General features: G+C 47.9%; 2 protein-coding genes across 2 annotated transcripts in view; one reads left to right on the top strand and one right to left on the bottom strand.

Moving 5' to 3' along the window:
* KIF7 (kinesin family member 7) overlaps positions 1-975 on the top strand; it is a 22,250-nt gene extending 21,275 nt beyond the window's left edge. Inside the window, 4 exon segments of the mRNA XM_077774257.1 lie at positions 6-162; positions 359-475; positions 673-745; positions 963-975. Of these exon segments, the coding sequence (XP_077630383.1) occupies positions 6-162; positions 359-475; positions 673-745; positions 963-975 (360 nt within the window).
* The window catches only part of TICRR (TOPBP1 interacting checkpoint and replication regulator), a 46,931-nt gene continuing 26,066 nt past the window's right edge, over positions 578-21,442 (bottom strand). The window contains exons 15-22 of the mRNA XM_077774346.1: positions 20,740-20,886; positions 9,395-9,485; positions 7,802-7,863; positions 6,833-6,967; positions 6,105-6,262; positions 2,457-4,539; positions 2,220-2,345; positions 578-1,570 (exon numbers count right to left, since the gene is read on the bottom strand). Coding sequence (XP_077630472.1) covers positions 1,458-1,570; positions 2,220-2,345; positions 2,457-4,539; positions 6,105-6,262; positions 6,833-6,967; positions 7,802-7,863; positions 9,395-9,485; positions 20,740-20,886 — 2,915 coding nt within the window. The 3' untranslated portion in view covers positions 578-1,457. The remainder of the gene's footprint in view (positions 1,571-2,219; positions 2,346-2,456; positions 4,540-6,104; positions 6,263-6,832; positions 6,968-7,801; positions 7,864-9,394; positions 9,486-20,739; positions 20,887-21,442) is intronic.

The raw sequence follows: 21,442 nt of genomic DNA, 5'->3' as shown, positions 1-21,442 counted from the left end.
CTGAGCCGCTCAGGCAGCAGCCCCTCCCGGAGGGGGCCCCCCGCGCCCCGCTGCCGCTGCCGTGGAGGCGCTCCAGCCTGTGCGGTGAGGAGCCAGGCGGCGCCGAGGAGGCCTTGGGGGNCGCGCCAGCGCGGGCATCATTGATGTCCGGAGGAACCCCCTGTAGGCTCCGGGCAGAGTGCGCCTGCGCGGAGGCCGAGCCCGCCCCCGGAGGTCACAGAAGACTGCTGGGAGCTCTCCCCCACCTCCGGTGCTGATCTTGCCCCAGTGGCCTCAGCAAACCCGGGCCACAACGCACACAACGCAGTGGGGCAGACGCCTTTTAATCTGTGACTTCCTGCCTCTCCTTTCCTTTGAGCCAGGGTACTGGGCTTGCTGTCTTTTGGCTTGAGAGTTTCCAAAAGGCACTTCTGGTCTCAGAGCTGCGTGCAGCTGCCCACAGGCCTGGGCTTCGGCTGGTGGCGGACGCACAACAGTGAGTGGCAACGGGGCTGTGTTTTAAATGGTCTTATGTATGTGGCGGGAAACTGGGCCTACTTTTAGAATTTTGTAAAACCATTTTATAATAAAGGAGACTGAAGGGAAGAACGGGAGTTTTTACTTGGTTTGATTTACAAGACGCTAGCATCAGAGCTGAGGACACCACAGGGGTGAAAGCCTTTGCGACCGCAGGGCTGGTGCAGAACTTTGGGCCGGGGCCCCGCCAGCTACTCCTTGGAACGCACGAGGCCGCTGTGGGACTCAGGTGAGTCCCCCCGCTCATGGTGAGGACGGGCGGGCACTGTCAGGGCAGACTTGGGGCGGTGGCTGCTCCAGGAACCGTTAGAGCTTGGCCCCAGTGAGGGAACAGAAGTGCTGAGTAGTCAGAGAGGACTTTATTCTGCTGTCAGACAGACACAGAGCCTTCAGCTTGGGGGTGATGCTCTCGCTCATGAGCCCTGCCGCTGGGGTCCCGGCCCAAGGGCAGCTTCGTGAAGGATCCATGAAGGGTCTAGGGTGGGGAACTGACTTGCCTTGGTCTCTCGGAGGCCAGGGCGGGAATGAGCGCCTGGCCTTACGCTTCCATGTGGCCTAACTTCCGCCCCCCAACAAGGGGCAGGGGTGGTGGGTTGGGGCACAGTGTGGGAGGGGATTACAAACCCTAAGGCACTGTTGGGGGGATCTGATAGCTGACCACCCTTGGGACAGCCTGGGGACCTGGCTGACTTCATCCTCAGCTTCTGAACTCGCTCGGTCCCACCGAGCCCTGGTTAGGCCCGTTTCCACGCGGCAGGCCCAGGGTTCCATGGGCAGTAGAGCAGTCAGGCCCGGGCTTGGATGCAGTGAGCTTCTGGGCGAAGAATTCCTTATGGTAAGAGCCCGGACTTCCCAGCCTGTCCTCGGTGCCGGGGACCCAGGGGCTCCGGCCACGCTCCGTAGTGTTTGAGGGTGGAAGTCCCCGGCCAGCTCCCTCCTCACTAGCTGATCAGCTTCTTCCGTGTGTAAGTTCTGCCGACCAGGCGCCTCCTGGAGAAGGCCCGGCTGAAGGGAGAGTCCTCGGCCGTGGCGGGGCAGAGCTCCGCGTCCGCACCTAGGGAAGCGCAGGGAGTCCCTGAGGACGGGCCCGAGGAAAGGGGCCGGAGCTGCACGCGCGCCCTCCCCGCTGTCGCACCGGGGGGACCGCAGTGAATACCAGGAAAAGCTAAGACCTGCAGCTCGGACTCCCTCAGCTGGAGCTGTACGTTCGGGGGTTTGTGCTGTTTCACGGGACTTCTGTCTGAGCCTCGAGGGAAAGGCGCCGCCGAAGGCTCCACCTCCTGCAGTCCCCTCTGGTTCCTGGGGACCTTGCTCAGTAGAGCAAGCCCGGGGCTGAGGAGACAGGCCTGGAGCCTGCAGGCTGATTCCTGTACCGCAGCACAGGCGGGGAGGGCCCTGCGGGGACGCTGCCGGCCTGCCACCTGGCCCCACAGCGTGCCACCTGTCCCCACGCCGCCCCTGCCACCCCTGCAAGAAGCTGGAGACATCAGGATCTGAGTCCCTGCTCCACTACCTGGTGGCATTCTAACGCACAGCTGCTCTGGGAAGGGCATGTCAACCCCCCCGGGACAGTCCTCGGACTCGGGCCTTCCCCAGGACTCCTCCCCAAAGCGGCCTGGCAGCCCTGAGCGGACCCCGGGGCCCGGCACCTCCCCCCACCGCCCCCCCGCAGTCAGCCTCCAGGAGCTTCCGCGAACAGTTACCTCTGGCTTCGGGGCAGCGAGAGGAAGGCGTTCGGCCCTGGAGCAGCAGCGGAGACCCGGTCAGGGCCTGCAGCCCGCTGGCGGAGAGGCCGCTCCGCACGGCACAGCCGGCAGGGGGCGTCGAGCCTACGGAGACGGGGGTGAGCTCAGCCCGAGGCCAGGGGGGCCGAGACCTTCTCAAGGAGCAACTCCTGAGTGCCCTCCCCGACCCCCGGAAACCCACGGCAGCGGCCTCACCTGGCACGAACACCTCGTCGTCCCCCGGGGAGGGCAGGGGCGGTGCTCTTGTGCCCGGAGACCTCTCCTCGCTCGCGCAGAGTTCGCTCTCTCCTCTCGGCCCATCACACACTCTTTTTGCCTGACACTCCGTTTCCTCCTCGGCAGGAAGGAGCCTCTTCCTGGAACCCAACCCAAACTGGCCCCAGGAGCAGGCTTCCTCGGCCTTCGGCGTGCTGTCCCGGGGAGGCGACTGGTCTGGCAGCTGGCACACCCCCTCGAGCTCGAAATCTCCCAAGAGGGGAGTCCTGCTGATGCTGAGCTCAGGGCTGGACTCTCTCCTCTCTGGCTCGAGCAGGGACACCCCTGCAGGTAGGTCGGCGCCAACCTCGCCCCTCCTAGCGGAGCTGCCGCCCGCGGCCCGCTTCCTCCGGGGCCAGTCTCTGATGCTGTCCGGAGGGGTCTTCCCGCTGTGCTTGGGAGACGGGGTCCAGGGAACACCGCCGTCCGTCTGAAACGGAGAGGGGGTGCTAGAGGGGCAGCGGGTGGGGGTACAGGACTGGCAGATGTACGTCTGTCCCCCGCTCTTGCCAGGGGTGCTGTGCGAGGGGCGAAGGCAGGGCGGGGACACGTAGGTGGCTTCGGGTCTTCCTGAGGACCTGCCAGCCCGGGGTGGGCCGAGACCGGGGAGGGAGCTCGCGTCCCCCAGGGAGCCCCCCGCCTGTCGGAGGGGCTCAGCTTCGCACAGACAGCCGGGGTCGATCTTTTTAATGCGGAGCTTGGGCAGGCCGGAAGCTTGCATCTCCAGCTCGACCTCGTAGGCCTGCGGGCTGGCAGGGGCTTCTGGAAGCCGAGCCAACGCCTGCAGGTTCTCCAGCTGCGCGGCGGCCTGGCGCTGCCTCCTGTCGGCCGTGCAGCGCAGGGCGTAGGAGGGGGTTGGGGGAGAGCCGGGCCCGCGGGCAGGCGGGGATGGACGAACCCCAGGGCTCGCCGGAGACTTCTCCTCGGCAACCCCCGTCCTCGACCTCTCGTCTTCTCCCATTGGAGCCACGTCACATTTCAAGCCATCAGCGTCGTTGAGCTCCGCTTCATCCAGGAGAGTGAGATACTCCGAGTCACGCGCCAGTGGCAGGGGAGAAGACAGCCGCCAGTCCCTCCAGAGCCGGTGTCCTTCGGGGGACGGAGGAGGAGAGAGGGGCGCTTCCTTCTGGTTCTCTCTGGCGTCTGTGGTGGCAGCTCTGGGAGCCGCAGAGGCGCTGGGCTGGCGCTCCCGGAAGCTGCTTTTAAGATCAGAGGCCTCTCTGGGCCTTTTCCCGGCTTTAGAAGGGGGCAGAGGGGGCGCGGGGGCAGGCTGGGCACTCTGCGGGGTTCCAGGTGGCGTGGAGGGAGCAGGACCCGAGAGAGGCGAGGCTCCACGGGGGGCGTTCCAGGGCTCGCTCCCGTCCGGTTCTCCGGGGGGAGGAGGGGCTATCAAAAATTTCCAAAAGGGACTGGTCTCGGAGACGTCGGCGGAGGGAAAGGCGCAAGGCTTCTCCGGAGGAGGGGGAGGAGGTGGGGGAGAAACCAGACTCGTGCCCTCCGGGGTGCTGGGGGCCGAGGCGGTTTTCTCCTTCCCCTTCTGTGCTAGCTCCCCGGCCTGGGGGGGCCCGGAGCCCCGGGGACCCCAGTGCTCTTGCTCTGGAGGCGTCTCTCGCCGCGCCCCCGAGGCCGCTGCTTGCGGAGAGGAGCCGGCAGGCCCGGGACCCGCGCTCCCGCTGGGGGCTGCAGGGCGGGGGGCACTTTCTGGACTGGAGTTGGCCGAGAGTGGCCACGCAGACTTCTGCGGAATCCCAGCCGGCTGACCACCTGGCCTCCTGGGGGTTCTGGGGATCTTTACAAGAGGGGAGCGGCCTCGCTGAGGAGTGACTGCTGGTTGAGATGGTGAATCCCAGTCCTGTGAGGAGTCTTTTAAGGACTCCTTGAAAACGGCCTGTTTGGCAGGGGTCACTTCGGTAGGGGGTCTCTGCCGCCTTTCGGGGGTGCGCAGTGGAGTTCGTGGCGAACGAGGAAACCTTGGTGTCGCTTTAGAAGAGCTTGGAGACTTCTGGTAACTCTTCTTAGGAGTCTGTAAAGAAATGCTTACATCAGTACCTGAATGCTATCACCCATCTGCTCTTCGGCACATTTGTGTCACCTCTGAGATGCTCAGAAAGGGACAGGGGAAAATCCTTAACCTGGATTTCAGAGAGTAACACGTTTCAACTTCCAAAGGTGACACAGACTTTGTCTTTTCCTGGCACCGAGCACCGAATCTAATCCTGGTTCTAAGACCAGAGTTCTCTTCAGATGCATACACTACAGCTAAAGCACGCCTGGCCTTGAACGGTGAAGCGCTCCACCCCTGCCCTGGCCTCTTCCCCCAGAGCGCCCCTCCTCCTGAAGTAGCTCTGAGGTGTCACATCATCTGCTGTTCACCTGCCTTCAACATGTGCTTGCCCTGCACCGTCCGGGGCCAGGCCGTGTGTGGGGGGTGGGGGGACCGGGGGGATGGAATCGACGGATACAGATGGCCCAGCAACAAAGACAACGTCTCAGGAAGGACACTCCCCCCTCCCCCCCAAAAACATCTCCCTTCCTTCTGGCAAAACGCAGGTATGCACTCCAACAGGTAAAGCAGGTCAGATGCCTATCGTGATCATCTCAAGGGACTCCTGGTCTAGTGGGTATTTCGTGTTCAGTGGGGCACGGACGGGAACACGGTGGCACCAGTGCACTGACAGGCACATGCATGGGACAACACGTGTTGGGAGCACAAGCCAGCTGGCAGGAAGGAGGGACCGAACAGTGAGTTCTATGTCATTAAGAATGGGTATCAGCAGGTACAGGCCAAAGCTGGGAACGTGGGGAAGAGGGAACTCTGATGCTTCTGCTCTAGCATTTTCTAGGCCTAAAGTGAAAACCAGCAGCTGCCTGCGGACCCACATGCAGCCTGCCGTCAGCCGATGGAGGCCCCTGCCCGTCTGGGGGAGACTGAACCTGGTTCTGGAGATCTGGGGCCTTCAAACCCATCCACAGCTCTATGTCCTGCCCCAAACTCTAAGCACTTTGCTGGGTTTCCAAACAAAAATTATTTTTTAGCCTAAGGATTCCATTTTCAGAAAACCCTGCTTTGACAGACAAAGGGGCTATAGGGCTTCAGGCAAAGTGCTGCAGTCAGAAAGCTCACTCTGGCCTCTGGGGGCAGGATGGACCCGAGAGGGAAAGGCGGTTGAAATGTTCCAGGCAGAAGCGAAGGAGGGCGGGAACTGCGGGGATGGAGGAGCGCTTATCAATGAGCCTGTCAGGCCTGAGGGAGTGGTGAGGGCTGGGCAGTGCGAGGGCAACAGCTCAGTGCTGCCTGCACATGTCAGGAGCGCCTATCCATGGTGCAGGATCAAAATGGTGGACGAAACCAAGAGGAGATCATTTCTATTCTCCCCCTACCGCCGTGGCCTCAGCCAAACTGCGGCCTTACATCCCTACAAACCCAATAGTCAGTCGTCTCAATCAACCCAACCATCCCCCAAATGTATACTAGCATCTATACAGATCACCCGCTTTCTCGTCCCTCATGTTCTCAGTGGGTTTTTTGGGCCATATTTGTTTCCCCCTCAAGACCATGCTATTTTAAACATTATCAAAATGTTATACCTGATAAGCTGTAGGTATCTCAGAACCCAATGTGCTCCTTGAAGTCCTCTGAGGCCGAGCTGAACCCTTTTCTGAGGGACTGGCCATCTCACACAAAGCCCCAAAAAGCAGGCTCTTGGGAGAACGAATACTTCGGTTTGGACAGTTTTCTCTTTGGTCTGCAAGTCAAAAACAGTGATTCTTCTCAGCTCCTGCCCTCCCAATACTAACAGCCTGTCCATGCAAGAAGATAATTTTTTAGAGCAACTGGGAGTGGGGAATCCCACCTAATTATGGCAGCAGTTACTGCTGCCATCTTGAATTTTAATAAGAGTGTGTGCTTACCTCAGCCCTTATTGTGAGGCAAGCAGAACAATTTAATTTGTAAACATAAAGACCCATTATCTGATGATCCAAACTAATGATGGATGAAGGAATGAAGGACAAACACGTGTCCCCTTCCACCTAGCAAACCTGAATGTAGAATATGAACACACGGTGGACATAATGGGTGATCAGCTGTTATGAATAAGTTGCGGAAAGGACAGTGTGCATGGCCCGTTGTAGGACCCGAAGGAAGGACGCTGGGGGCGAGAGTCGTGTTGTTCAGCACTCTGCCTTCTACTGAACATACCTGTTCTACTGCTCAGATGTCAAGGAAGAAAATGTCAAATTTTAGATTTCTTTTCCCAAAAACATTTCCCGCCAAGTAGGCACAGTCTTCTGAAGGTGGTGGGCAAGCAAGTTACCTGACTTGTTGTGCTGAAACGAGTGAACTCTCTGCACACTTCGAGACTTGGGCTGAGACACAGAATAGAAGGAACCAGAATTTGTCCTGCTGAGCGACAGCTGCTTGATGCGAGGACTTCGTCTCAGGCCTATTTCTACAAAACCAGAATCACAGTTAGGAACCAGGGAGAAACGCAAGCTTTTTACATGTGCCCGTATAGGAGATGGGTAAAATTTACGTAATACCACATACAAAGTGGAACGGTGACAAATTACTGACCTTGAGACTTCCGGAGTGTTGTAACAAAGTGACAAGGAGTGGGACATACGGTTCCGACAAGGTTCAGAAAAACCACTGACCCTCTAGACTGTCACCTTCGGAAGTCTCAGACTGCCGCCCTCTTAACCATGCATGATATCGGGTAGAAAAAGGGTTTGTGCAGTGTGACTTTTGCAAAAAGCTTTTTAAATTTAAAAATTGCAGTTTTCATGTTTATAATACATTTGTATAGAAACGACACCTGTAAGAGTGAAGCTAAAACGTTAACAGTATTTCTGAGTTGTGGGATTACCAAGCATCATTAAAAATCTGGCTTCTCTGTATTTTCTTTTTCTTTTTTTTTTTTTTACAACAAACAAATTACTTTTCTGATTTTTCTACAATAAACAAATTACTTGAGTCATTAAAAAACATGACTCTCTTTGGAAAAAACCCAAATGTCTGTCTTTGGAACCCCCTGCATTATGTGTACGTTTAAAAGAAGCCACAGCACTTCATATCGCACCGTGTCAGCTCGAACCCTGAACTGCATTCCTACTCTGTAAAAAAAGTTTCTCCGGGAATTCCCTCAGGGAATTCTGTGTAAAAGACCATGTACCGGGCCCCCGAGCTGTCATAGTGTCTGCACACTATCTTAGGACAGGCTGAGCAACAGCAGAGGTTTGCACAGAAACTAGTGAAAACAACAGAAAACAAATGTAGGTAATACCGTCTGCTCCTTTTTCCGGGGACTCTTCGACGACATCAATATCAGGACCAGGCTCGGAGGACCTTAACGAGCAACAAGCACGGGGATTATGTAGTATCACGCACGGTTCATGCATAGTCAGCCTCGCAAAGCAGCAAAGACCACGGGGCTCGAGGACACCAGTGGTGGCAAGCGCTCTCTTCATGGTCGCAAGCGAGATGGTTAGAACACTTTTTTGGAAAGTGGTTTTGCAACATAAAAACTAATTAAAATATGTATGCCTTCTAACCCACCATCTCTCTCCTTGCAATTTATCCTGGAGGTAACTTGTACACGTGTAAAATCTGTGCACAGATAGTGTCAAGATGAAACCTTGACCAGACTTCCTCTTGTTCCTGTTAAGTCCAGCTAAAAACCCTGGATGTTATATGAAGATGAGCTACAGGTTAAACAGTGACAAGAGGAGGCAGGTGGCTGGGGACCGCAGGACCCAAGGAGAGACAGCACAACGAGCTCCCAGAGTTCCCTGTTTGCTTTCTGGATCCCGGACTGGGTGCTGGGGAAACGGACAACCCCGTATGTCAACAGGTAGCAGAACTGCCTAGGAAAAGGCAGCCCTCCAGCCAGAGAACCAGGAAAGGGGCAGCTCAGCACGACAAACTTTCCAGCACTGCCATGGACACTGGATCCGAAGCAGGCTCTGTGCTTCAGGAGGGAACCTGATATGGGGCTTGAACTCATGAACCATGAGATTATGACCTAAGCCAAAGTTGGACACCCAACCGAGGCCACCCAGGTGCCTCGAGGTTTGTTGTTTTGTTTTGTTTTTAAGTTTTTTATTTTGAGAAAGACAGTGTGAGCATCGACAGGAGGGGCTGAGAGAGAGAAAGAAAAAAACAATTTTTTTTTAAGATTTTTAAAACTGTTTGAGAGCACACGCACAAGGGAGGGGCACAGACAGAATCCTAAGCAGGTGGCACGGAGCCTGACATGGGGCTCGAACCCACAAACCATGTGATCTTGAGCTCAGCCAAAACCAAGAGTCAGTTGCTTAACTGACTGAGCCACCCAGGTGCCCCGATGAATGGTTTTTAAAATTGTGGAGGGGAGGCCTGGGTGGCTCAGCCAGTTGAGCACCAGACTTTGATTTGGGCTCAGGTCATGATCCCAGGGTCTTTGGATCAAGCCCCGTGTAGGGGGCTGGGCAGAGCCGGCTTGGGTTCTCTCCCTCCTCCGCCCCCTCCTCCTCCCCGACGTGTGTGCGTGTGCACACATGCTCTCTGAAGAAAATTTTTTAAGAAGTTTATAAATGTGGAATACCCATTTGATGGAATGCTTCTCAGCAACCCCCCACCAGCCCAACGAGGAAGAAATATGGACACACGACACCATGGACCAGCCTCCAAGTAATTCTGCCGAGTGAAAGAGGGGAGGCGAAAGGGCACATCCTGATGGTCTCCAGCCCGCACCGTGGTTACAGAATGCTGAATGCTCTTAGGTGATAAGACAGCTAAGAAGTCAGTCGCAGGGGCCTGAGAAGGTGGGCAGTGGCCTACAAGGTAACTCGCAAGGCTGTGTGAATACGTGAAGTAGCTTGACGAGGATGTTACTCACCTGCCCTTGATCTGTCTGTGAAGAAGCCTTCGGGAGACCTGCTTATGTACTGGAGTCTCAGCCACACTCTTAGTCAGCAGCTTGTGGTAACCTAACATGTGAACAGCATCAGTTTCAGTAACCTTATCAAGAAGCGGCAGCGAGGTGAAGGGGGGGAAGGTCTGAAACTCAGTATGGCTTACTACTCACGCTGGAGTGCTTTTTGTTTGTTTGGACTGAAGGGGGTCTTGATGGTTTGGGGGCTACAGTCTAACCACAGGGCTCACAGGACACAACAGTTTATCAGCGTTAGAGATTAAATAATAAGCCAGTGTAAAAATACTGTAAAATCTAATAAGCAATTCTGAAAAATACAAATACTAATCAGGGCTAGTAAGCACTCATCTCACCAGTAGTCCTTATATTTACAATGAAATGATGTAGAGCGTGTGAAAGCGCTGTCATTACCATGCAGATATCAGGACACTGAATAGCGAGAGCCCTCCAGCCGGCACGCATTTCCGCAGAGGGTATGTGACTGCTGCTCAAGGAAGGACTAGTGTAGAGGAGTTAAAGTGACCAGGAAGAGAAGTGACACAGGCAGGAACGCGGCCTGAGGGCCTTTGAAATAACTCTCCTCCATAAAAGGAATGAGAACACTGGGTAAAACTGGGCAAAATCAGCCTTTTCAGAACTCTGGAAATAAACCAGTTTGCAACAATCCATGGAGTATTTACCTAAGAAAAATAGTGAATCCCGGGAACAACAGCCAACCCCACGGAACATGATCTTGCCCCAGTCCTGACCGCCCCCCCCCAGCCCTGTAGCCTTGAAAACCAACAGCCTGCAATCACTCTGCACACCGCCATCCAGGGGCCTACGAATGGGGCCCGATGAGAAGGGGGCGCCTCCAGAGCCCCACACCCAGATGTCATCCTTTGACCTGTCTGGCAGTTACCCCCAAAATCTCAAGTGCACGCACAAGGGTGGTCTCCATGTGACCTCAGGACTCACCCAGTGCGAATGACCTCCTTCCAGGGAGCACTTACCCGAAACCAGTTGGTAGCAGTTGTAACCGGTGCAGCTGTGGGGGTGGGGGTGGGGGGCAGCTGGGGCCAGCAACGGCCTAACTACCAGGAAACCTGGGAACGGGGCCTCCCCCTCTGCTCCTCCCCGGCTCATACTCTGTGTGTGTCTCTCTCAAAAATAAACATTAAAGATTTTTTTTTAAATGAGACATGCAAATTAAAGAGTTTGGTCCATATGCAGGAAAGGAGGGGGAAAAAAAGTCAACAGCAATTGTCCCTGAGGAATTCCATGTTGGAGAACAAGAAGCCAGAGGCACCGTGACAATGTCCTGAAGGAAACGGACGGAGCAGCAAGAACTGAAAGCAGTTCCATCCCCAGGTCGGAAAGCCGCTGGGACTGCTTGTTCTCTCCAGAAGGACATCATAAGGGCACCAGGCGTACTCATGACCCAGGAGGGAACACGCTGCGGGTGCGTGACCTGTCAGGATGCCCAATACTATGTTATAGGTGCTTGCTGGTATCAGACACGCAGCAAAATGAGAGAGGCTGGAGCTGGGAGACCAGTGCTCTGGTCCCTAGAGAGGTTCCGCCCCCTGCTTCTTAATTCTCTCTCACCGCACCTTTGGGACCTGTGTCTCTCTCAATTCCAGATACTCAATTTGTTAGACCAAGACTATATTAGCTGTTTGAAATGTTCAAAGACCTAAAAGAAACGCATCCAAAGAACTAAGGGGAAGTAGGGCACGGAGGACTTGCCCAATAGATATCAGGAAAGGGACAGAAATCCTAAAAAAGAATCACAGAAATTCAAAAGTTCAGAAATGAAAAATGTATTTGAATGCCTCAGCAACAGATAGGAGACGGCAGAAGAATCAACAAATTGTGAAGACGAGCTGATTTAGATCATCCAGCCTGAGGGACAGGAAGAAAAAGCATGAAGAACAACAGTCTCGAGCATCTGTGAGACATCATCAAGCACAACGTCCACAGACCGGGAGTCCCGGAAGGAGAGGGGAGACAGAGAACAAAGAGAACATCTGAAGAAATACTGGCTGAAAATTTCCTAAGTTTGATGAAAGCCATTACACAACCACAAAGTTCAACCGCCCAAGGATAAAGTCAAAGAGATCCACACCTGCCCAAACCACACTGTGAAAAGTCAAAGAGAAAGAATCTTGAAAGATGCCAAAGAGCGGAAGTTCGCCAAGTACTGAGGATCCTCCGGAAGACAAAGGGCTGGTTTCTCATCAGAAAGAGAGGAGGAAAGACAATGTGATGACGTATTCAAGGTGCTGAAAGGGGAAAGACTCAACCAAGAATTCTGTGTCCAGCAAAATTCTTGTCCAAAAATGGAGAAATTAGCACGTTCCCAGGTTAAAAACAAACACCGCCCCCCCAAAAACAAAACAGAACTTTTAAGTAGCAGACCTGCCCCACGAGTAATACTAGAGAGGGTCCTTCAGGCTGAGAGCAGAGGGCACCCAAGAGTGAGGCAAATCCGTGGGAAGATTTAAAGAGCAGCAGTGAAGGAAGTACATGAGTAAATACAACGTACAGCACAGAAGCCGTTTTCATTTGTAACTCTTTTCTCCTAGGAGTTGAAAGATAAAGCGATAATTAGACATTGGTGGTGTTGGGCACAGAGTGTACGAGGATGTAATGCATATGACAGTAGAGCACAAAGGAGGGGTTAGGAAACAACTGTATTTATAGGAGCGAAGTGTTTCAATATTACTGAAGTGAAGTTGGTATTAATGTGAAGGAGGCGGTTAGAAGACACCAACTGTAACCCCGAGGGGGAGCGATGTTGCACAAACCAGTGCTGTACGATGCGAGGGGTTGGTCTCTCCACCAAAACAGCTAGTAAACTAGGGGGAAAACAATCAGAATCCAGTATTTTGGAACTCTGGAACCCAAGTGGCTACGTGTAACAACGAGGGACATGCTTTATGCAAGGAAGATGCTGCTGATTTTTGGTAAGGAACACCATGCATGAAGCTACGATCTCCTTTCCCCAGCCCCACCACAGCCGTGGGGGGAGAGTCCCACATCCCGGGAGCAGGTGGCTGGTGGTAGGGTGGACAGTAGGGACCTTGTCCTCCAAACTTGGGGTTGTGTGCTTTGGTCAATCTGGTGGATCCCTGAGGGGCGGGTGCAGACACTTGCCTTAGTTTGGGACGTCTCGGGAGGCAGCTGCTTTCCCCAATGCGGCTATGGGAATATTTAAAGGGATAAGAATACTTTCTTGTTTTTCCCTTTTTAGAGTCAGAAGTTTAAGGAAATCTTATTCTGGTTACTGGCAAACCAGAGATAACAGAACAGAAACTTCAGTGACCACACACGATATGGAATACATGCTTTGTAAGTCTGGAAAACGAAGAAAGCTAAAGCCCTCAATATGCCAAGATTAACAAGCCCCCAGGAGTGGGTGAATCTGGTTTCCAGAGCTGCCACATTATGATACTCAGGATATCCAATCCTCAACAAACAATTACAAAGTATATAACAGGGAAGTAAGACCCATCTCCAGGAAAAAAGAATTTGATGGAAACCATCCCCAAGAAAGCCCAGACATCAGAATGGCTGGTCAAAGACATTAAATCAAGTTTTCTAAATGTGCTCAATGAGCTAAGAAAATCAGGAAGAGGGGCGCCTGGGTGGCTCAGTCAGTTAAGCGTCTGACTTTGGCTCAGGTCATGATCTCATGGTTCATGGGTTCGAGCCCCGTATGGGGCTCCGTGCTGACAGCTGGCTCAGAGCCCGGAGCCTGCTTCGGATTCGGTGTCTCCCTCTCTCTCTGACCCTCCCCTGCTCACGCTCTCTCTCAGAAATAAGTAATTAAAACAAAAATTTTTTTTAAATCAGGAAGAAATAAATCAGGAAAACAATGTATGAACAAAATAAGAATATCAATAAAGTGATAAAAATTATTAAAATAAATCAAATTCTCAAGCTATGCCAAAAAATAAGAGGAGGAAAACATCTAAGTTCATTTGCCAAGGCCAGCATTACCCTGATACCAAAACCAAAGACACAACAAAAAAGAAAACTACAGGCCAGTATCTCTGATGAACACAAATGCCAAAATCCTCACAAAATATTAGCAAACCAACAATACATTATTAGCAAATATTAAGCAATATTAGCAAATCCAACAATACTTTAAAAAAATCATTCACCACAAATAGGATTTAATCCAAAGATGCAAGGGTGGTTCAATATTTGCAAATCAATGTGATTCTTCACACGAACAAGAATACAAACTGTATGATCATCTCAGTAGCTACAGAAAAAACATCTGACAAACCACAATACCAATTCATAATAAAAACTCTCAACAAAATAGGTGTAGAGGGAAATTACCTCAAAGTAATAAGCCATAGATGAAAAACCCATAGCTAACCTCATACTCCATGGTGAAAAATGAGCTTTTCCTTTAAGGTCAAGAAAAAGACAAGAGTATCAACCACCTTTATTCCACACAGTACTACTGAAACTCCTAGCTGCAGCAATTAGGCTGCAAACTTAAACGTATCCAAACTGGTAAGGAAGAATTAATTCTGTCATTATTTGCAGATGACAGGATTCTATATATAGGAAACTCTACAGATTCCACCAAAAAGCTACCAGAACTGATAAATGAATTTAGTAAAGGTGCAGGATTGCAATTAATATACAGAAATCTGTTGCCTTTCTACAAACTAGTAACAAAGTAGAAGAAAAAGAAAACAATCCCATTTATAACTGCACCAAAAAGAAAATAATACCTAGGAATAAACTTCACCAAAGAGGTCAAAGATCTATATTCTGGTAAGTATAAAACACTGTTGAAAGAAACTGAAGATGACACAAATAAATGGAAAGATATTCCATGTTCATGGATTGGAAGATTTAATATTGTTAAAATTTCCATACTACCAAAAGCAATCTATGGATTCAAGATAATCCCTATCAAAATACTAATAGCATTTTTCAGAGCTAGAATACTATAATTTGTATGGAACCACAAAAGATCCCAATTAGCCAAAGCAATCTTGATAAAGAACAAATCTAGAGGTATCACAATCTGTGATATCAAGATATATCATGAAGCTATAATCAAAACAGGATGGTACTGGCACAAAAACAGACACACAGATGAATAGGATCAATAAAGAGCCCAGAAATAAACCACGCTTATTCGGTCAGTTGATCTACAGCAAAAGAATCTCTTCAAAAAATGGTGTTGGGAACTGGACAGCTACATGCAAAAGAATGACATGGGATCACTTTCTTATATACACAAATAAAATGGATTAAAGACCTAAATGTGAGAACTGAGCACATAAAAACCCTAGAAGAGAACACAGGCAGTAACTTGAAATCAGCTGTAGCAACTTCTTTCTAGGTATGTCTCCTCAGGCAAGGGAAACAAAAGCAAAAATAAACTATCAGGACTATACTGAAATATAAAAGGCTTCTGCAAAGCAAAGGAAACCAATAAAACATCAAGGCAACCCTACTGAATAGGAGAAGATATTTGCTAACGATATATCCAATAAAGGGTTAGTATCCCAAATAAAGAACTCATGCAAGTCAACATCAAAAAAATAATCCAATTAAAAAATGGGCAGAGGACCTTAACAGCTATTTCTCCAAGACATACAAATGGCCAACAGAGACATGAAAAGATACTCAAACATCACTCATCATCAAGGAAATTCAAATCAGAACTACCATGAAATGTCACTTTACACTTCTCAGAATGGCTAGTATCAAAACAAGAAATAACAAATGTTGGCGAGGATGTGGAGAAAAGGGAACCTTTATGAACTGTTGGTCGGAATATAAGCTGGGGCAGCCAATGGGGAAAACAGTATGAAGATTCCTTTATTTTTTTTTGTAGAGAAGAGGAAATTCTTGATTTTCTAACATGTACATACATATGTATCTTGATTCTAAACCTTATAGTTTTGTATTATTATTATTTTTTAAATTTAAATCCAAGTTAGTTAATGTGTAGTGTAATAATGACTTCAGGAATAGAATTTAGTGACTCATCACTTACATAAAACTCCCAGTGCTCATCCCAGCAAATGCCCTCCTTAATCCCCAGTGAAGTTTCCTTTAAAAATTAAAAACAGAATTACCATATAATCCACCAGTACGATTCCACTACTGGGTATCTGTCCAAAGAAAATGAAAACCACTACTTCAAAAAGGTATACACATGCCTATTTATTGCAGCTTTACAATAGCCAAGCTATGGAAGCAACCCAAATGCCCACTGACAGATGAATGGACAGAGAAGATGTGGTATATACACAATGGAATATCACTTAGCCACAAAAAAGAATGAGATCTTGGACAAAAAAGAATGAGATCTTGATATCTGCAACAACATGAATGGTCCTAGAGGGTATTTTGCTAAGTGAACTAAGTCAGAGAAAGACAAGTACCAAATGATTTCACTCATATATGGAACCTAAAAAACAAAACTAACAAAACCAGACTCTGATACACAGGACTGGTGGTCCCCAGAGGGGAGGGAATTAAGAGGTACAAACTTTCAGTTATAAAATAAATAGGGCACACAGATTAGTACAGCACTCTACCCAACAGGAGCAGATTCTGCATTATTCTCAGGCACACACAGAACACTCTCCGTTACAGGTCAAATGGTAGTGCATAAAATAAGCCTCAATAAATTTAATAAGACTAAAATACAAAGTTTGTTCTCCAACCAATGGAATGAAATTGGAAATTAACAACAGAAGGAAATTTGGCAAACTCACAGATACATAAGGGTCAATGGACTCCTAAATAATCAATAGGCCAAAGAAGAAATCATAAGGGAAATTAGAAAATATTTTGAAATAATGGAAATTAAAACACAATATACCCAAACAGACAGGACACAGCTAGAGTAGTGCTTAGAAGGGAATTCGTACCCGTAATGCCTGTGTTAAAAAAGAAGATAGATCTCAAATCAATAACCTAAACTAAACCTGAAAAGGTCAAAAAGATCAACCTAACATCAAAGCAAGTAGAAGGAAGAATGATAAAGATTACAGAGGAAATAAATGAAATCAAGAATTAAAAAACATCAAGGGCGCCTGGGTGGTTCAGTCGGTTAAGCGTCTGACTTGGGCTCAGGTCATATCTCGTGGCTCGTGGGTTCGAGCACCGTGTCGGGCTCTGTGCTGACAGCCAGCTTGGAGCCTGGAGCCTGCTTCTGATTCTGTGTCTCCCTCTCTCTCTGACCCTCCCCTACTCATGCTTTGTTTCTCTCTGTCTCAATAATAAATAAACATTAAAAAAAAATTTAAGAATTAAAAAACATCAGAAAAACCAATGAAACCAAAAGTCGGTTCTTTTAGAAGAACCATATAACACCCAGTGCTTTTTAGTTAAGAATCACTAAATTCTACTCCTGTCTTTGTTAAATTGACAATCTTTAACTAGACTGACCAAGAGAGGGAAAACCCAAACTACTATGAAAGAGGGAACATTGCTACCCAGCTCACAGAAATACAAACGACTATTTGGGAATACTGTGCACAACTGTGTAACAGCAAAATAGATAACCAAGAAGAAATGGACAAATTCCTACAAAGACACAAACACTGAAAACAGACTTAAGAACAAACAGAAAATCTGAATAAACCTGTAACAAGTAAACGGGTGAAAGCAGTTATCAAAAAACTTCCCACAAAGAAGTACTCAGGACTAGATGGCTTTACTGCTGAATTCTACCTAACATTTAAAAAACAATTAAATTGTTAAAATGCCAAAGCAATCTACATATTCAATGCAATCCCCATCAAAATAACACCAGCATTCTTCACAGAGCTAGAACAAACAATTCTAAAATATATACGGAACCAGAAAAAGACCCCAAATAGCCAAAGTAAGGTCAAAAAAGAAAACCATCACAATTCTGGACTTCAAGCTGTATTACAAAGCTGTAATTACCAACACAATATGGTACTGGCACAAAAACAGACACATAGATCACTGGAACAGAATACAGAACCCAGAAATGGACCAACAGATGTATGGCCAACTAATTTTCGACAAGGCTATCCACTGGAAAAAAGACCGTCTCTTCAGCAAATTGTGTTGGGAAAACTGGACAGAGACATGCAGAAAAATTAACCTGGACCACTTCCTTACACTATACACAAAAATAAACTCAAAATGGATGAAAGACCTAAATGTAAGACGGGAAACCATCAAAATCCTAGGAGAAAACAGGTAATAGCCTCTTTTACCTCGACCACAACAACTTCTTACTAGACATGTCTCTCAAAGCAAGGAAAACAAGAGCAAAAATCAACTATTGCAACCTCATCAAGATAAAAAGCTTCTGCACAGTGAAGGAAACAAAACAAAAAAGTAACCAACGGAATAGGAGAATATTTGTAAATGATATATCAGATAAAGGGTTACTATCCAAAAATCTATGAAGAACTTATCAAACTCAACACCCAAAAACCAAATAATCCAGTGAAGAAATGGGCAAAAGGCATGAACAGACACTTTTCCAAAGAAGGTATCCAGATGGCTAACAGACACATGAAAAGATGCTCAACATCACTCATCATCAGGGAAACATCACTCATCATCAGGGAAATACAAATCAAAACCACAATGAGATACCACCTCACACCTGTCAGAATGGCTAAAATGAACAACTCAGGCAACAACAGCTGTAGGCAAGGATCCAGAGAAAGGGGAACACTTTTGCACTACTGATGGGAATGCAAACTGGTGTAGCCACTCTGGAAAACAGTACAGAGGTTCCTCAAAAAATAAAAAATAGGACTACCCTACAATCCACCAATCCTAGGTATTTATCCAAAGAATACAAAAATGCTAATTTGAAGGAACACATGCACCCCAGTGTTTATAGCAGCGCTATCAACAATAACCAAAGTATGGAAAGAGCCCAAATGTCCATCAACTGGAGAGTGGATAAAGAAGATGTGGTATATATATTTATAACAGAATATCACTTGGCGATCAAAAAGAATGAAGCCTTGCCATTTGCAACATGGATGTAAATAAAGGGTATTATGCTGAAAAAAATAAGTCAGAGAAAAATAAATATTTTATGATTTTACCCCTATGTGGAATTTAAGAAACAAAACAGATGAACAGAGGGGAAGGGAAGGAAAAATAAAAAGAAGGGGAAGGCAAACTGTAAGAAACTCTTAAATACAGAGAACTGAGGGGTGCTGGAGGGGTGCTGGGTGGGGAGATGGGCATTAAGGAGAGCACCTGTTGGGATGACCACTGCGTGTTATATGTAAGTAAAGAATCACTAAATTCTACTCCTGAAATTATTACACTATATGCTAGCTAACTTGGATTTAAATAAGATTTTTTAAAAATTATAATATGTATGGCCAATTGACTTTTTAAAAAAGTTTATTTATGTTGAGAGAGTGAGCGAGCAAGCAAGGGAGGAGCTGACAGCACAAAGCCCAACGCAGGGCTCGATCTCATGAACCATGAGATCATGACCTGAATTGAAACCAAGAATCTAATGCTTAACTGACTGAACCACCCAAGCGCCCCTTAACTTTTGACCAAGATGCCAAGACAATGCAATGGGGAAAGAAGCCATTTCCACAAATGGAACAAGTGGATGGCCAAGTACGAGAGAATGATGTTGGGCTCCCATCTCACAGAAAATAATGCACAAAAGTTAACTCCAAATGGATCAAAGACTGAAACATAACAGCTTAAACTCCAAAATTGGATTATGTTTTTTAAAATTTTTTTAAATGTTTTATTTATTTCTGAGAGAGAGACAGCATGAGCAGGGGAGGGTCAGAGAGGGAGGGAGAGAAAGACAAAATCTGAAACAGGCTTCAGGCTCTGAGCTAGCTGTCAGCACAGAGCCCGATGTGGGGTTCAAACCCACAAACTGTGAGACAGGACCTGAGCTGAAGTCGGATGCTCAACCGACTGAGCCTCCCAGGTGCACCCCCCCCATTTTTTTTTTTTTTAGATATGACACTAAAACCAGGAGCAATGAGAAAAATTCCTAAGCTGCTTTCAAATGAACTTTATCAAAATGAAAAACTTTTTGTGTGTTGAAGGGCACTATCAAGAAAGTGAAGAGACAACCGATAGACTGGGTAAAACATCTGCAAATCATGTATCTGATGAGGAGCCAATATCTAGAATACATGAAGAATTCTTATAATTCAGCAGTAAAAAGACAAACAACCCAATTAGAAAATGGGCAAAGATTTGAATAAACATTCTCTGAAGTAGATGTACAAATGGCCAGCAGGCACAGGAAAAGATGCTCAACACCAGTCATCAGAGAAACACAACTCGTAACCACAATGAGCTACCACTGCCCACCCAGGAGGATAGTTAGAATCAGAGAGAGACCGCAGGAGGTGGGGGGGGGGCAGGGCACGGGGAAACCGAGACCCTCACACATTGCTAGTGGCAACGGAAAATGGCATAGCCACGTTGGAAAGCAATTCGGTAACTCCTCAAAAAGTGAAACACAGAGTTACCATATGACCCTATACTTTCATTCCAAGGCATGTACCCGAGAATTAAAAACATGTCTACGTGAAATCATTTTGGTGTTTATAGAAGCATTATTCATAATAGCTGAACAGTAGAAACAACTCAAATGTCCACCAACTGATGAATGGATACATCAAAGGCAGTTTATCCACACAATGGAATATTATTGGCTATAAAAAGAAATGAAGTGCTGAGATGTGCTACAGCCCGTACATAAAGCTTGAAAACACTATGCTGAGGAGCTGGTTACAAGGACCATATAGTGTATGATTTCACTTATAAGAACTGTCCAGAAGGGGCAAATCCACAGAAACTGCAAGTAGACTGGGGGTCGCCTACAGCTGGGAAAGCTGGCGGAAACGGAGTGACTGCTAATAGATGTGTGGTTTGTTTCTAAAGGGATGAAAACGATCTGATTGTTAGTTATGATGGTTGCACAACTTCATGAATACAATGAAGACCAGTGAATCGCATTCTTTACTCAATTACTAAAAGAACAAAAAAAGAAAAAAAAAAACCAAAAGACTAGGAAAAAAACCCTGGCCCTTATGCTTCATTTCTTTTTCACTGGGCTTGTAAAACAGATGCTTGTAGGGGCAATGAGGCCGGGGAGGGCTGACCAGATCCCAGGATTACATCTTCACCCAAGCTTGGAGGGAGAGAGACCCCCAAGGGGAAAACTGATGGTAACCACAGAGAGGAAAACGGAGGAGACCAAGGAGCTTCCACAACAAACAGAGTCTGGGGACTGCTTTGGAGCCAAGAACCCCACTCTTCCCGGTTACCCTGAAATATAATACCTTTGGGCTTCTTCAAGTTGTCAGGTTTATACTCCAGACCTTCCACAGCCGACACAGAATGGCTTCTAGGCAACCCCCGCTTTGCCGATCTCTTTGAAGGAGAAATCATTTCCTGGTTGAAGAGATTTCTTCGAACTTTGGTCACTTCTGAAAGCATTAAAAAAACAAAAACAAAAAAGCACCAAATATTATCACAAATAAATGCCACATCTGGGAAAAGAAAGATCCAAAACAGAGAGCAGCTGATTAAGCTTAAGGAAACTAACTATTCTACAGACTGGCCTCTCTATCCACATTGACTAACAGGATTTCCTTAAATATTATACTCATATGGTACATAAAAACTATTTACTCTTACAAATTCAATTTAAATCTAACTTTTCAGGAACACGAGGAAGGCCACATCACTTAAATCAGAGGGTGTCATCATTGTAAAATGGACACAATCCTTAAGAGGCTGGTAGTGTATGTCAGTGTCCGTTTTAATGCATGCCGGTGTTGTGAGAATTTCCCTCACTTTGGACCTCTTTACGGCTTTGTATTCAGCTCAGCTCCAAGGAGAGAAACTGTTCTCCTCAAATCCACAGATTTTACTCTGTGGATTTGAGAATTTCACGAATTTGCTGGGTTATTTTCAATTCTCTTCCTGACTTCAGAACATGGGAGCATGTGACCATTTACAGACTCACAGTTGTGACAAGCA

The sequence above is a fragment of the Crocuta crocuta genome, unplaced genomic scaffold, assembly GCF_008692635.1.
Source record: "Crocuta crocuta isolate KB4526 unplaced genomic scaffold, BGI_CrCroc_1.0 scaffold7, whole genome shotgun sequence".
Taxonomy (NCBI): Eukaryota; Metazoa; Chordata; class Mammalia; order Carnivora; family Hyaenidae; genus Crocuta; species Crocuta crocuta.
Note: the sequence above shows the minus strand (reverse complement) of the source record. Positions and strands in the feature narration are given on the sequence as shown.